The sequence below is a fragment of the Botryllus schlosseri genome, chromosome 11 (assembly GCF_051294905.1).
Source record: "Botryllus schlosseri isolate E-star chromosome 11, Bs_hap1, whole genome shotgun sequence".
NCBI lineage: Eukaryota > Metazoa > Chordata > Ascidiacea > Stolidobranchia > Styelidae > Botryllus > Botryllus schlosseri.
The window spans coordinates 13,738,780-13,752,874 of record NC_137246.1 but is presented as its reverse complement, the minus strand read 5'-3'; the positions used below and the strand labels follow the sequence as shown (position 1 = coordinate 13,752,874).

Genomic DNA, 14,095 nt, shown 5'->3' with positions numbered 1-14,095 from the left:
TGAACAGGGAACGTTCACATAATGATACTCGTGGCCTGGCAGGCCGCTGGGCTTACTGACCCTACGTTGTTGTGAAATACGACATCAGGTTCACGGCTTAACCAATAGACACGATAAACTCTCTTGACTTTTTTATTGACACAGAACCTGTTGTTAATACATTTTATGAGAATCTGCGAGAGTGACTGGGTTACTTAGCACTAATCATAGAAGTTGAACCCTTCACACTGCTGTAATGACGCACATCCATTGTGGATACTAGTATTGGACAGAAGCAACCATCATATGATATGAGAACGTAAACGCAGTAGTAAAGTATGGATGTGACATTGAAAGTAGTAAAGAACTCTTGACTTTTCCATGCCCCAGCTCCTGAAATCTATTTGACTTATACACAGTACGACGAATGCGAAATATTAGTGCGATTCATCTACCAGGAAACAAGCATTTTGTTAAATGTGTTGGGTATGAACGACCGCGGCATCGTACGCACGATCGGAAAAACGTGGAGAACAGAACAGACCGCCAGCCAAATGCTACGAGATCGAAATTTGACAAAGGCTTCCGACGTCCTTTGTATTTTCCAGACATACCTAGGATCGTATGACATCGGCGGGAACGTACAAGTCCCCCACACGTATCATGCCATGTCGATTATTTACTATTGTGACCTTTCGCGTCGCCGGGTTAGAGAGAAAGTAACTGGGTATTTTCCATTCGCCCAGTGGGAAATTATTTCGAATGTTTTCCTGCTTCAGTAAAACAGCACAGGCTATGACCCAGCCAGTTTGTTAGGATATTACTCCACTTCTATACTCGTGCAGTTTGTGCAACTAGATTGTCTCGAGAACTTCCACAGAGCTTTAATCACATTAGGTCTCTTTGAGTTTTCGTACGCCGTATAGCATTGCCGATATGCAATGCTTCTCCTTCTCGTCTTCTGTAGTAGGCCAGCTGTATTGTGGAATGACTTTAGACGTAAGCTTTTCAACGCATCCCTCTTTCTCCAGTTTATCCAGTTGAGATTCGACACGATCACGGAAGCCTATATTACCGTCAGTCGATCGCGTTGTGAAGAAGAATATACCACCCGGTTTTACCACACGAGCCATATCCTGATAAAAATGGTATCATTTCAGCATCTCGGATATCCAATTTCACACGACGCAACCAATAAAAAGTAGTACTATCTACCTCTATCACATTCATAACTATAATTCACAATCAGAGTACAAGCAAAGGATCAGTTATACTCACTGGTATACATTCGGGTTGAATCAACGCTGGAACCATGGAGCAGCAGCACACGACCACGTTGTACTTGTTGCTATGAAGTGGCATTGGACTGTCACTCAATAGAAAATGTTGCACGAGGTCCCTGTTTAATAAATATATCTATGTTAGAAAGAACGCTAAAAAGCGGGTGTGCGAAAAGTCGATGATCTTCTCGTTCGCGAAAGTCACTAAACTCACCATTAATAATAAATAGGGCAAGTTTTTGTTGCAGTCAAATCCGAGGAAAGTTGCATTTATTTTTTACAAAAGTTGCAGTAAAAAGCTGCATTTTTTTAAGTTGCACTAAAAAGTTTCATTTATAGACAAGATCCTTGAAATTATTAGGATATGAGATACTAGAATCGATTCGTATCCAAGGCACTGAAGCAAAACTGAGTGTTGCCGACTTCAACAAAATCAATAGCCTGAAAATGCAAAAATTTGCATGAAATTTCGAAAAAAGTTGCAAAAAGTTTCATGAAAAATTGAAAAAGTTACAAAAAGTTGCATGAAAAAAATCGAGAAAAGTTGCAAAAAGTTGCAATATAAGAATCCTCCAAACAGTCTAAAACACCATACTACATAACTTCTGAGTATTTAGGAAGCTTCCGGAAGCTGTAAAAAAAGTTGCAAAAATTGCAAAAACTTGCCCTAATAATAAATGTTTTAATCATAATCTCGTTCGAAACTTAAGGCAGGAATAGCTTTAGAAAGATGCGGTTAACGGATTTAAAGCGGTAACTGTTCCTCACGGGGATATTGCTAATACTAATATCCAGGCTCCTCCTCGCCATCTCATCCGTGTCAGCTAGGGGTGTTCAAAAATGACTTTTTTCTCAAATTGTACTGGCTACCTGATAAAATTGTTAAGTTACCTAATTCTTCTCCTGTAGCAATGCGGCTACTGACTGGAATTGAACCAAAATTGGTGTGTAGGCTTAAATTAGGTAACCTAATAATTTTATCAAGTAGCCAGTACGATTTGAGAAAAATAGTCATTTTTGAAAACCCCCATGTAAGCGGTGTCTTATAATAAGCCTAGAAGTGGGCCGTGCTACTAGTCGGCAGCTGCGGTATAAAATGAAGAAAATTGGCCTTGTGTAAATGACCATAGTAGTAGACAAACACTGTGAATACGTCAAAAAAAAACAATATAACCCCGGTTTAGTCTCGGCAAATCAATGATCTAGCTTTCATCAAGATTCTTGGTCGGAAAAATAGTATTCCAAATTTCGCTTGCGCTAATGCAAAACCATATTCGATTCACAAATGCGAAAAATCAGGAATCTACAATAATTCTCATCCTGTTCACTATTACATGCACATTACAAACACGGATTAAAAAACTTCCCGATGGAGCCAGTATGGAATCCAGTCGTATAGTATATCCACCTCCGTCCCCAGCAAAAAAAAAGATTTTAAATAAGCACAACTTACCTGTATATTCCCTTTGTCCGCGCCTTCTCCATCATTTTTTCGTTGGCGTCAACGCCATCAATGTGGCCCCTGTATTCGAGGTGCTTTTGCAGAGCTTCTGCCATCTGACCGGTACCTAAAATCGAGTATATAGTCGCAGATAGTTATATGTTTGAGTAATAAAGATTCTGTGGTTCATCACACGGTTGCCTTTTATAATTCGTCGTTTGAACGGTTCGAGAACGAATCGATCTGGCGAATTTTGAGGCCAGTTATATCAAAATCAAAAGAAAATATCCACAGATCGGTGTTCCGTATGCGCTGCAATGAGCTACGCAATCACTGTGATAGTTTTCGCGACTATGCAAGACGGTGACGTGACATGTCTGGCGTCTAGGTTAGATAATGATATTTGTTCACTAACCAAGTCCAATATCGAGAACTTGAAAGCCATCCAGTTTCCAATCATCGTCGGATATGAATTTTCTCATGGCCTCTACCATCTCATCCGGAACCGTGTAGTCTAACACCTTGATGTGCAAACACAACCTTTATGCAACGGCGATGCTGTAGCTGACACTGTAATATTTACCTTTAAGTCCTCTTCGTAATGTTGCGACCAATGGTCATAATATTTCATGGTGTGGTCAGGGTCGAAGTCGCCAATGATATTTTGCACTCTTGTTAAAGATTCTTTGGCGGAATCGGTCGCTGGCGCTTTCCATTGCGAATCCGGTACTATCTTTGTGGAACCCGCAGACATGGCAGAAATCTTGAATGCGTTCGCCGGCGTAAATGTTCAGACGACTGACGGGGTTGCGGATCGGCGTCATTGTTTTATGCTTCTGCTCGTTATAACTCTATACCCGGCGACACAATGTGTATCGCTCTTCCATTGTCCCCTTTGAAACGTGCATTCGCTCGGAGCGTGTTTTGTTGTCACAATAGTGTGGGTATCGAAGCCACGCGGTGTCTCCCTGAGGCGTGAATACTATCATAATATCCAGATTCTAAACTCTTTTTACTGCGGTGGATATACTCGGATGAATGGGATTTTCCGTTGGTTATTTATGCCTGGTTAACCTCAACCGCCGCGACTGCACTGGACTCTTATTGCACTGATTATTAATTTTACCTACTACTTTCAGGTACAATAATGAACTATTCAAATCTAGCGTCGGGACGTACGATAACTACGATAAGTTATCGTAGGCCCCGGTAGCGTTTTTCTGACTTGGCGAGTACAAGTATATGATGTTTCTGATATATCAATATTGCGAGCGTTAATAGCGTTAAACAACCGGGATTTCTAACGTAACATATTATGGATTTCAAATTAACAGTGGCGGCTCGTCCTATAGGGCAACTGGGGCATTGCCCCACCTAAAATTCTGTTCAATAACAATTTAACCATTTATAGACGCACAGCGCTCAATATATATCGAGATCACAGCGAAACCCGCGTTCTTCTTGTGCTTTCGCTTGCAAATGCCCATACATAGCGAAGTCTCCGCGAAAATCGAATTCTCTTCTGTGTTTTCGCTTTGTGAATGCCTAGCCGGGGCTTGCCCCGGTAGCGCTCATAACAAGCTTTCACTATCTATTCTCTCAAAGCTGCGCACAATTAAGAAACGTTGCTTTACTCTCTCCTATTCGTAAAATGGCCGAGCAACCGGGGCAAATATGCTTGCTCGCCCCTAAGGTGTGATGTAACAATCGTATCTATATCTGAACTCGGATACCGTGATATGCGTTGAGTCGACCGTTGCTGGTACAGGTCGATTTTGATGGTGTTTCACACCATGATAATTCTTGAAACTTGGTATGTCATGTCGTGATGGTGGTATTTAACACTGTCCTAAGTTTCAGGGTTTCTACTCAAAGTTTAGGGTAGTAATTCCGTTTCCAAAGTTGAGTGTGTGCTGATCGGTCATGCATCGCAAACATATTTCACGCAAAGCCGGTATTGGTCTCCATTGATTTTAACGATGCTCCTTAGTTAGATCCGTCATGAACTTTTACATGGTATGTCTTGATTTTAGTATCGAACGCTGTGCCAAGTCTCAAGGTTGACACTCAATGATTAGGGCAGCAATTTCGTTATTAAGTTCGAGTATGGTAGAGATATGCGCTGATCTGACACTTAGCCTACCTAACGCATTGCGGATTTCACGCAAAAGCCGGTGTATCTGTGTTCCATACTGAGATAGGTGATGAGATGATGATATCATGAAACAGTTTACTAACATCCTCGGTTTGCATTCAAATATTTAGTTTTATTTTATATTCTCCAATGTCAATTTCACCGTGGAATGGTGGCCTTCGGGCCATTTGCTCACAATTACAACCCCTGTCAAGCGCGATAGCTGTTTCGTTTTCGATGGCGGCTAACAGCTGATCGCTTGATCAGCCGATTCCTCAGTAAATATTACGCAAAATTCGGCGTTGATCTGTTCGTATTAATTTTGACAGTGTACCATACCGAAAACGGTCATGAGGCTATACTTCTCGATGATTTCATGTAACAGTGTACCAAGTTTTCGGCTTTCATCCACGTATTTATTCGGTAATATATTTTCCGAAGGCGATTTTGCAGCAGACATATAGACACTATAGACCGTAAGCCGTATGTGTCGTGTGACAGTCTCCAGCCTCAAGGCCAGAATCTCCCAAGCTGTACCGGGACCGAATTTCCGAGGCTGCTATCCGTAGTTCTTCAGAATGATGTTTTGGATTCAATATGACATTTCCTTGTCCAATCTATGAGATAACAATTGCGTATGTGTCCGAACTCGTTGACCTTAGGCTTAATGCGTTGGCTGTTCTCTCGATTCACAACGACGTGGTTCTGGGAATTCCAGATTTCAATAAACTCGTTATTGAACATTTTGCTAATAAGAAATCACGTCGCGCACAATACTTATACAAGACATAAATTAATGCTCGTGGGCGGACGACTGTACACATCATGTTCTTTCCGAATAATTTCAATCAAGTGAGCCCAGGTAACTCAACCATGTCTATGGCTAAGGAAAAGTGAGTGGTTTTCATCCTTATTACTCGAGGCACACTGACAGTTAATTTACCGATATATTTTGTTATGGCTATGGAAAAAAAGTGAAAAATTCATCAAGATGAAATAATTTATTCATGAAATTGTTTAATGCGATATGTGCTCGCATTTCAATTTAACACAATGCTTTGATTCCTGCTTGAATGATGGCAGGCAGACTCGTAATTAATCTTCCATGGATAACAGCTGGCTTTTTATAATGTTTTACGTTTATGGGTGCCACCGCTTTGATTGCCTATCCCCTGGTCGTAACGCATCAGGATCGTGTACCAAACACTTTCGGACGAGGGCAAATCGATTTGACTCGCTTTCGGGACGAGAATCCATATACAAATCGGGTCGGAGGCGCTGCAGCACTTTACAGAATTGCTGAGCATGGAACGATTAAAACACCACAAGGTGTCATGCGAATGCTCTTTGTAGGTAGTTGGTCTGTGTATTTTTGGTATAGTCTTACTCGGCGCTTGCGTAATCTCTACCACGAAATCATAACGCATGCTACTAAGGATAACCTGATGATTGATTCGTGGCATGGGAACGATTTTTAGTTCGCGTACATTTTGTAAAATAATCATTTGAAATTCATGTGGCCATCATGAACGTTGAAAAACGCTACTGTGACGTCATATTGATAACAAGTCGCTTGCGGCCCTTGCCCCACCACCCGATATTGTCACGAGCCGCCACTGCAAATTAATAATAACGAAACCAACCGTTTATGACTTCGTGACATAGCACGCCGATTGTTGCCGATCAATAATGGCAACCGCCTTGTCTGGTGTATAGTGTGTGGCAGGCATAAGGTGATCATAATTTGTAATAGCAATGGATTGCATTTGAAAATATTTAAAAGTGTATTCGTAATCGATTATTTTGCGTATTTGATTGCTTGTAAAAAGACGTTTACTCAGTTTCTTCGTTCTTCAATTCATATATAAAAGTAATAGTGCGATATATCGACTGTGAACTTCACTTCTCAATATTGCACCACCAGCATTAGTTACGGTCATTAATTGCATTGTAACGAATTATCCACGTGTACATATATACTTGGTAGAGTATTTCGTTATGCTTTAAGAAAACCAACGCTCTGTCATGTTTTGCTATACATAACATAGTACCATTAACTCGAAGGAGAATAACAAGTACCTCTCTGCTCGGATTCAATCTTTTTTTTAATTACGCCCTCGACACTCTCGACATTGGTCAAACTGGTGATTGTCCAATGTGAATAGGCTACTTGATGAGTAAACGCAGTGTGAAAATTGTTACAAGGCAAATAATATGCAAGCCGATTACAAATTTGAAAATATTTTACCAGTCAACTAACACATGACGATTTTGATATCGATTCGTTATGGTTCCACGTCTGCTGATATGAATCAGATATATTTCAGAGTTGTTCTTTGACTTTATTCGCAATGGCGGCTATATTATGTCAAATTGGTTTTCTACGTACGTGTTACGTAACTCATACGTTACGACAAATATCACCTGTCACAGCTGATTTTCGTGGTCATTTTGTGATATTCTCTTAAGTTTTTATATGCTTGGAGAGGGCACCAATCGTTATTTCACAATTCGTTATTCCACATTCAAGTCGGACGGCGTAAGCGACCCACTTGTGTTAGAATGGATCACAATTTTCAAATGCATCTTGTCTCATGATGCAGTCACATCGCAATCGTTCGAATTTCTTCGGATATCTCGGTGTGGTAAAGGTAGGGATGGTGTGAACCCCTGAATGGTTCTGGTTCGTGTGAACGCGAACATAAACACGAACGTCGGTCGTCCTGTGACGTCACAATTCCAATTTCAAACACGATATTTCCGTAAGGACATAACTGTCTACTACGAGTATATTGCAGAGAGTGGATACCATATTTGATGGACATAATATATTAGTCTTTTTAATGCAATAATAGCAGCTTGCCACTATGACGTTGGAACCGCCTTTTGTCTCATCTGAAAAATATTACAGTCCTCATATATCTATTATGGGTACAAAAAGCACAACATTTCACCTCAGACCACGATTCATCATCATTTTCGTTAACTTGCCAATTGATTGGCTTAGCCAGCGGAGTTCGCTGACTACCTACGTCTTGTGTGCGGTGTATTATGTTCGCGAGGTCGTGTGATTGCGGCCAACCTAACAGCAATTACCGTTGCGTGCTTTGAATATTCACGAACGGAAAAGCTGAATATTTCTATCAAACTTTTCTGACAAGGCAAGTAAGTTTTTGAAATTGGCAAAGTGCAAAATAGAACTCGTTTCAATCAAAAATGTTGAAATACCTTTACAAAATCTAATGTCTATAAAAGGTTCACAGTGTAGAGCAGAGGTCTCAAACTCAAATGTGCTCGCGGGCCAGTTTTCCAGTTTTGACGACGCCGCGGGCCGCAGCATTTATAGGGGTATTCTATATCTTTCCAAGTAGGCCTTATTTCATGGGAATGAATTTTCCTATTAAAAGTGAGCAGATGCAGCAGACTGGTAGTAAACACACATCGTCAAAATGTGATTTACTCTTGTATCAATTTAGGCCTGGCGCTGGCACGAAGAATCATCACATTTATACCTATTTGAATAGAATTGTTGTAGTACTTGATATATATTAATTATAAGATATTAACACCATATGGGTGGTCAAATGTAGGATGCCATCATAAAATCTATCAGGTTATAATTTGCAGCTACTATGAATATTTTGAATTTAACAGACTGATAATAGAGTCTGATCTGATATCAAAACATTTTATGTTAAGCATTGTAATTCCAATCCAGGATTCGGGTATACTTCTGATAAGTAGGCCTATGCTATTTATTAATCGCATGGCCAAATATCTTCAAATATTATAAATATATTAATTAATGTGTCCTAGTGATTGAAATGTCGGAGCGCCGAGCTGCCCATTGTTGATACATCGTTGGAGCGTATACCACTACCTTTCAGTGACCTTACATAATAACATGGTTTAGCGACCAAAAATGAATAACTAACAGATTGCCAATGGTTGCCCTAATTACTTGCTTAGATAGAGAAATACCAAGCTGCGACCTTCTGATCAATTACTGTTCCCCTGATACGCGATTATAGTTGTGTTGCGTCCATGGTTCTAACAAATTCACAGCATTCCGAGTCACTCCGAGTCCACTCGAGTCATTTTCATTTTGCCATCGAGTTAGCCCAAGTCTGAGTAATTCTACGAAAGCTCGCGTCCGAGTGCAACTCACAAATTTCAGTCATGAATGGTCTAAGGGTCAGGTTTTGTCATCATGAATTGGAAATGTGACGAAATAGTGAATCCTCGACTGCATGGTAGCGTTTGCATTTGACTTGATAGTGAAGTTGGATGAATAGTTTCAGGCTTTCGGAGCAATTTAAGAGGGAATTTTCACTTTATAATCTGAAAAGATATATGTGACTCTTGTATAGTGTCAAAAGAATAAAAATCAAAAATGCTCTGGCGGGCCGCACAAAATGCTCTGGCGGGCCGCATGCGGCCCGCGGGCCGCGTGTTTGAGACCTCTGGTGTAGAGCCTACTTACTAGGGATGGTGTGAACGTGAGGTTCACGTTCGCGTTCTGTGTGTGAACCTCCGATTTTTAGAGGTTCGCGTTCACAAACGAACCTCGGTAGGTTCTGCACTGTGAACCTTTTTCATATATTACGATTTTCACTTCATCATAACATCTTTGGTGGAAATTTATTGCATTTCAACTGCGGGCAATTCTATGCATGGCGTTGGCAGCATAAAAAATCAACACTAAACGAGCATCTTGACCATCTCAAAAATTTTACTTGTTTGTTACAAACGTTTGCTCGAAATATCCAGCTTTCCGTTTGTGAATATTTAGTGACTCTCTGCTGTGAGCTTTACCCGCAATCTCACAAAATCAAGGTCAAAATACACTACGTGTATCGATACTCAGCGAATGATGCATATTCAACCAATTATCGAAATTGATGTCGTTGTCTGATGTAAAAATCTAGCAGGCGTACGGGGTCAATCTTAATTTCATATGTTTATTGTATCATAAAAACCAAAACCGTGCGATTGGGGTGTTGGCTACTGCTGTGCTGTATAACTTGGTAATGGGGTAATACCGGTAGCAAGTATAGAAACTCTCTGCTTCACTATCAACGCGGCAATACTCAAACGCCGAATACATTGTACGGCCAGGCCTTGACCGTTAAGGCGTAAGCATATATTCCCTTTGTAAGTCCTTGTCGAAATTTATGGCAAAGCGGTGGAAGACACTGGTTTTCTGGCATGCTTATATAAATTAATTGCCCCAGTTGATACACCTGGTGACGTTTAAAACGTCAATATGCACTTCAGCATTGTGGCATTATGTGGCCCGAGTCGTCGCTAGGTGTAGTGTACATTAATATAGGCCAGTGGTTCCCAACGTGGGCGATTTGGCGGTCTAGGGGGGCGAAAATGACGAAGGGGCGATAGGGGGGTGAAAATGGACAAAGGGGGCGACGGGGGGCGAAAATAGCGAAGGGGGCGATAGGGGGGCGATGTCGCGTTAAAACGGCTATATTGGAGTCAAGTCGGAGAAATGACCTTTTTTCTTTTCTTTTTTGAGTCATCCCACGAAAATTCAGTTGCAAAAGGGTTAAATTCGACATCGAACGGCAAAGTTGACCTTTTTGTTTTTATTTTTAGTCAACCCCCCGGTGATTACAGTTTGTATACCGATTTTTCGGCTCACAAAATTTGGGGGGCGATGATCGGCGTTGAGCTTGAAAAGGGGGCGATGAGTCGAAAAAGGTTGGGAACCACTGATATAGGCTATCACTTCACTGAAATGTAGGGTTGGAATTAGCAATATGACGTCACGTGACGTCATGAGGTTCGCGTTCTGGTTCACACAGAACCTTTCAAAAAGGTTCGCATTCACACGAACCTGAACCTTTCAGAGGTTCACACCATCCCTATTACTAAGGCTCGATTGTGAATGCGAACCTCCAAATTTTTGAGGTTCACACACAGAACGCGAACACGAGCCTCACTTTTGCACCATCCCTAGTTAAAGGTTCAGGTTCAAGGAGCAACATGAGTGTAATCATGATTACTTTTCCATACAATTATAATCATAACCGACTACTTCTGGCATTTATTGTAATCATAATCGCGCGTTATGGAGTTAATAGTAATCGCAATCGATTGCATGCAATAATCGCCTCATGTTCGGTGTGGGTATAGAATAGCATGCATTCGCAAAATCCTAAAGATCAAGATCGAACACTGTTACATCGGGTATTATGCCCATGTCGAAGTTGGATTGAGAGATCGCACTTGGTCGTTTCGACATCCTCATATCGTTTCATTACATCTCATCGTGTCTATGTATCGCGCTTTATACATAGTAATTTGAGCCAATGAAAATAACAAAACGATCACAGTCCTCGGTCAATATATAATTTATTTAAAACGTAGTTGAACCGCAGCAGAATAGGCATGCGGTATTGTAATTCGATATTAATTATCCAATATCTCTGACTCCATTGTCTTAACTCTGGTGATTTACTCTTAATGAACTTTGGTTGTTAGGATATTCCATCTCATTTGCACCGATTATGTATAATATATGTAATGCGTCATTGAGTGTTCCATGACGACTGTGTACTAAGACCTCACGGCCCCTCGTCGTCATCCTGGTCCGTACCGGATTTTCACTGGTGTGACGTATAAATGAATCTACAATTGGGAGACATGGAAAATCCGGCGGTTACTGCGTGTGAAAAATGAATCGCGCGAATGTAGACGGGAAAGGAGGGGGCGGCAGTTTATCTTCGCCTGCACCGCCGAGGACCTTCGATGACGGAGATGCGATGGAGCCATTAAGTTATCGAGTCAACATCACCGTTTTATCTCTCCTGATCCTCGAAGATCAGATTGTCACTAGTCATGAAAAACCACGCCATAAACTGAATATCATATGATCGACCGAAAAGATCATCGCTGAATCAAATATGCCGGGCCTGATGTGTGGAACAGTATCCGCCGGCCATCTGACAGACAGACAGATAGACAGACAGACATTTATTGCTTCGTCAAACATAAAAGGTTGACTGGAGGTGACGATATGGCCAATAAAGGCCTTGTTACTCGTCACCTCCATGACAGTGAAGTGATCAAGTGTATTCATATAAATAAACATAACAGAGGACAGTCTGCAACATAGAAGAAAATAATAATCACAAATATATAACAAAGACAGCAACCATGGTAACACACCAGGTAAAGCAATATGATATCAATAAATGGATTATATAAATTAACGGGTACATTCTCTCATATGTTATTGTAATTTGAAAAAAGGTAATCCAGGTATTGTGTTCTAAATTCATGCTGAGGCAGCTCCTTGACATGGTCGGGCACGCCATTCCACACATTTGGGCCCATATACTCAATGGACTGCTGGGCCAGTCCGGAACCCATGCGATGAACATAAAGATGACCAGCTTTCGATGATCTAGCTAGTAGAATACCCATGTACAGTACAAGATTGCTCAAACAAGCAATTAAAGTAAGGGGAGATATTTCCGTTGACAAATTTATGCATCAGGTTGGCTACTTCATACTTATACAAATCAGGTAGCTTAAGTATCTTAAGAGCTAAATAACCAGGAGTAGCAGATGACCTGGAATCTATGCCACATATGTTTCTTATGGCTCGATTTTGGATGACACAGATTCTGTTTAAATCCGTCTGATTTGCCTTCCCCCATACACATAATCCATAAAGCAGGTGAGGGTGGAATAATGAGAAATAAATGGTTCTCAACGTCTGTCTAGGGAGAGAATGTCTCAGTCTCGCTAGAATTCCGGCCGTAGCAGATAGCTTTTTACATAGATTGAAAATGTGGGTCTTCCATTTAAGATTGGAGTCAATGATAATTCCCAGATATCGTGTATGGGTTGAGGGTGCAATAATGACGTCAGATACACTTGGTGAAAAATTTGAGGTAGCCTTACAATTGAAGACCAGTACCTGAGACGTGACAGTCGACGAGCATGTCCACATTCAAGTCGAAATACAAGCAATTACAACTAAATAAATACAGTCCATTCTCAAGATTACCGGACCACGACTGATCTATCGATCTAGCTTTCCATGACATGCCGCCCTATTTCTTGTCGCTTTCTTTTTTCTATACTATCTTCTTTATTAATATTCAGTGTGCATGCCTCCTCTTTACATCGCCTAGGCCAAGGTGGGTGTCCGATTCCATAGACTACTCCAGTGGTTCCCAAACGGTGGGGAATTCCCCACTGGTGGGGAATTCAATGGTTTCTGGTGGGGAATAGACGCATTTGTTAAAAATTATATAGAGGACAGACAGTCAAAATATTCAGCAGACACATGCGCAATTACCGTTGTCAGTTAACTGCTCTGGAATGTATGTATCGAAAATTATATTGCGTGTTGTTCACAAAACCTCATTTTGAACTCTGGATGGCCAATAATGGCGTCACAAACGCATCCAGCACGACTAGTTTGACGTGAAATAACGCTTTCGCGAAATTTTGAGCGATACTGGTATCGGTCACCAATACGTTTTATGTTGCAGTTATAGGCGATTGTCTTGCATACTGGTGTGGCTGTGTGTCTTGTTTAGTCAAACCAGCAAATAGCTGCTCTGTGATGACAAACGTGATGGGTATAGTTGGGAACAGGGCCGTAACTGCCGCAACCCAAACTCCCCTATTAGGGGGTGGGCGAGCTCGAAGGGGCCCAAAATTATTTCGTGAATTAACATAAATTAAAGTATTTTTTCAATTTATGCCACTTTTTCAAAAAAATGTCGCGCCGGGTGCGCGATTTAATATTGCCGAATATCTGATTATTGGGTACCCTACCCCCACGAAAATACGTAGAATATATAGAAATGGAGACTTCAGCGTTGACCATTAGTGCGTCACGACGCACCAAGGAACATGAAGTTATAGGCTATGTAGCATGCAACTCCGAGAAGTGTGCCACAACGATCAGCAGCGAGAAGACATTGGCCGAGAAAGAATGCCCTTAAGGGTGGTGACCCAAAACCTCGATATATATAGCCTACAATATGCATATATGTTTAATTGGCTAAATGTCTGGTGCCGAATGTACCTGCCCTGGCGATCTGAACCCCACAGGACAAATGCCTTCCCGCAGGGAAAAATTATTTGCCAGTAAAGCAACACCAATTTGATATCGTGTGTGCCTTTTAGTTTTGACGATTTCCATATCTTTTGACATACCAGATATAGGACGTCACGAAATAGCATAATATAACGAAGTCAATATACCAACGGGTCCCCTCGAAG

At 41.1% G+C, this 14,095-nt stretch overlaps 2 protein-coding genes across 4 annotated transcripts in view; one reads left to right on the top strand and one right to left on the bottom strand.

The window, feature by feature from the left end:
* Positions 1-14,095, top strand: part of LOC145449689 (amyloid-beta A4 protein-like) — a 228,227-nt gene that overhangs the window by 93,657 nt on the left and 120,475 nt on the right. The window lies entirely within an intron of this gene.
* On the bottom strand, positions 248-3,523 carry LOC145451014 (methyltransferase-like protein 27). Its single transcript, XM_080329502.1, has 5 exons — positions 3,284-3,523; positions 3,116-3,221; positions 2,713-2,827; positions 1,258-1,378; positions 248-1,115 (listed from the first exon to the last, which is right to left on the bottom strand). Exons 1-5 carry the CDS (start codon positions 3,452-3,454, stop codon positions 873-875), a joined length of 756 nt encoding a protein of 251 aa, XP_080185628.1. The 5' UTR covers positions 3,455-3,523; the 3' UTR covers positions 248-872.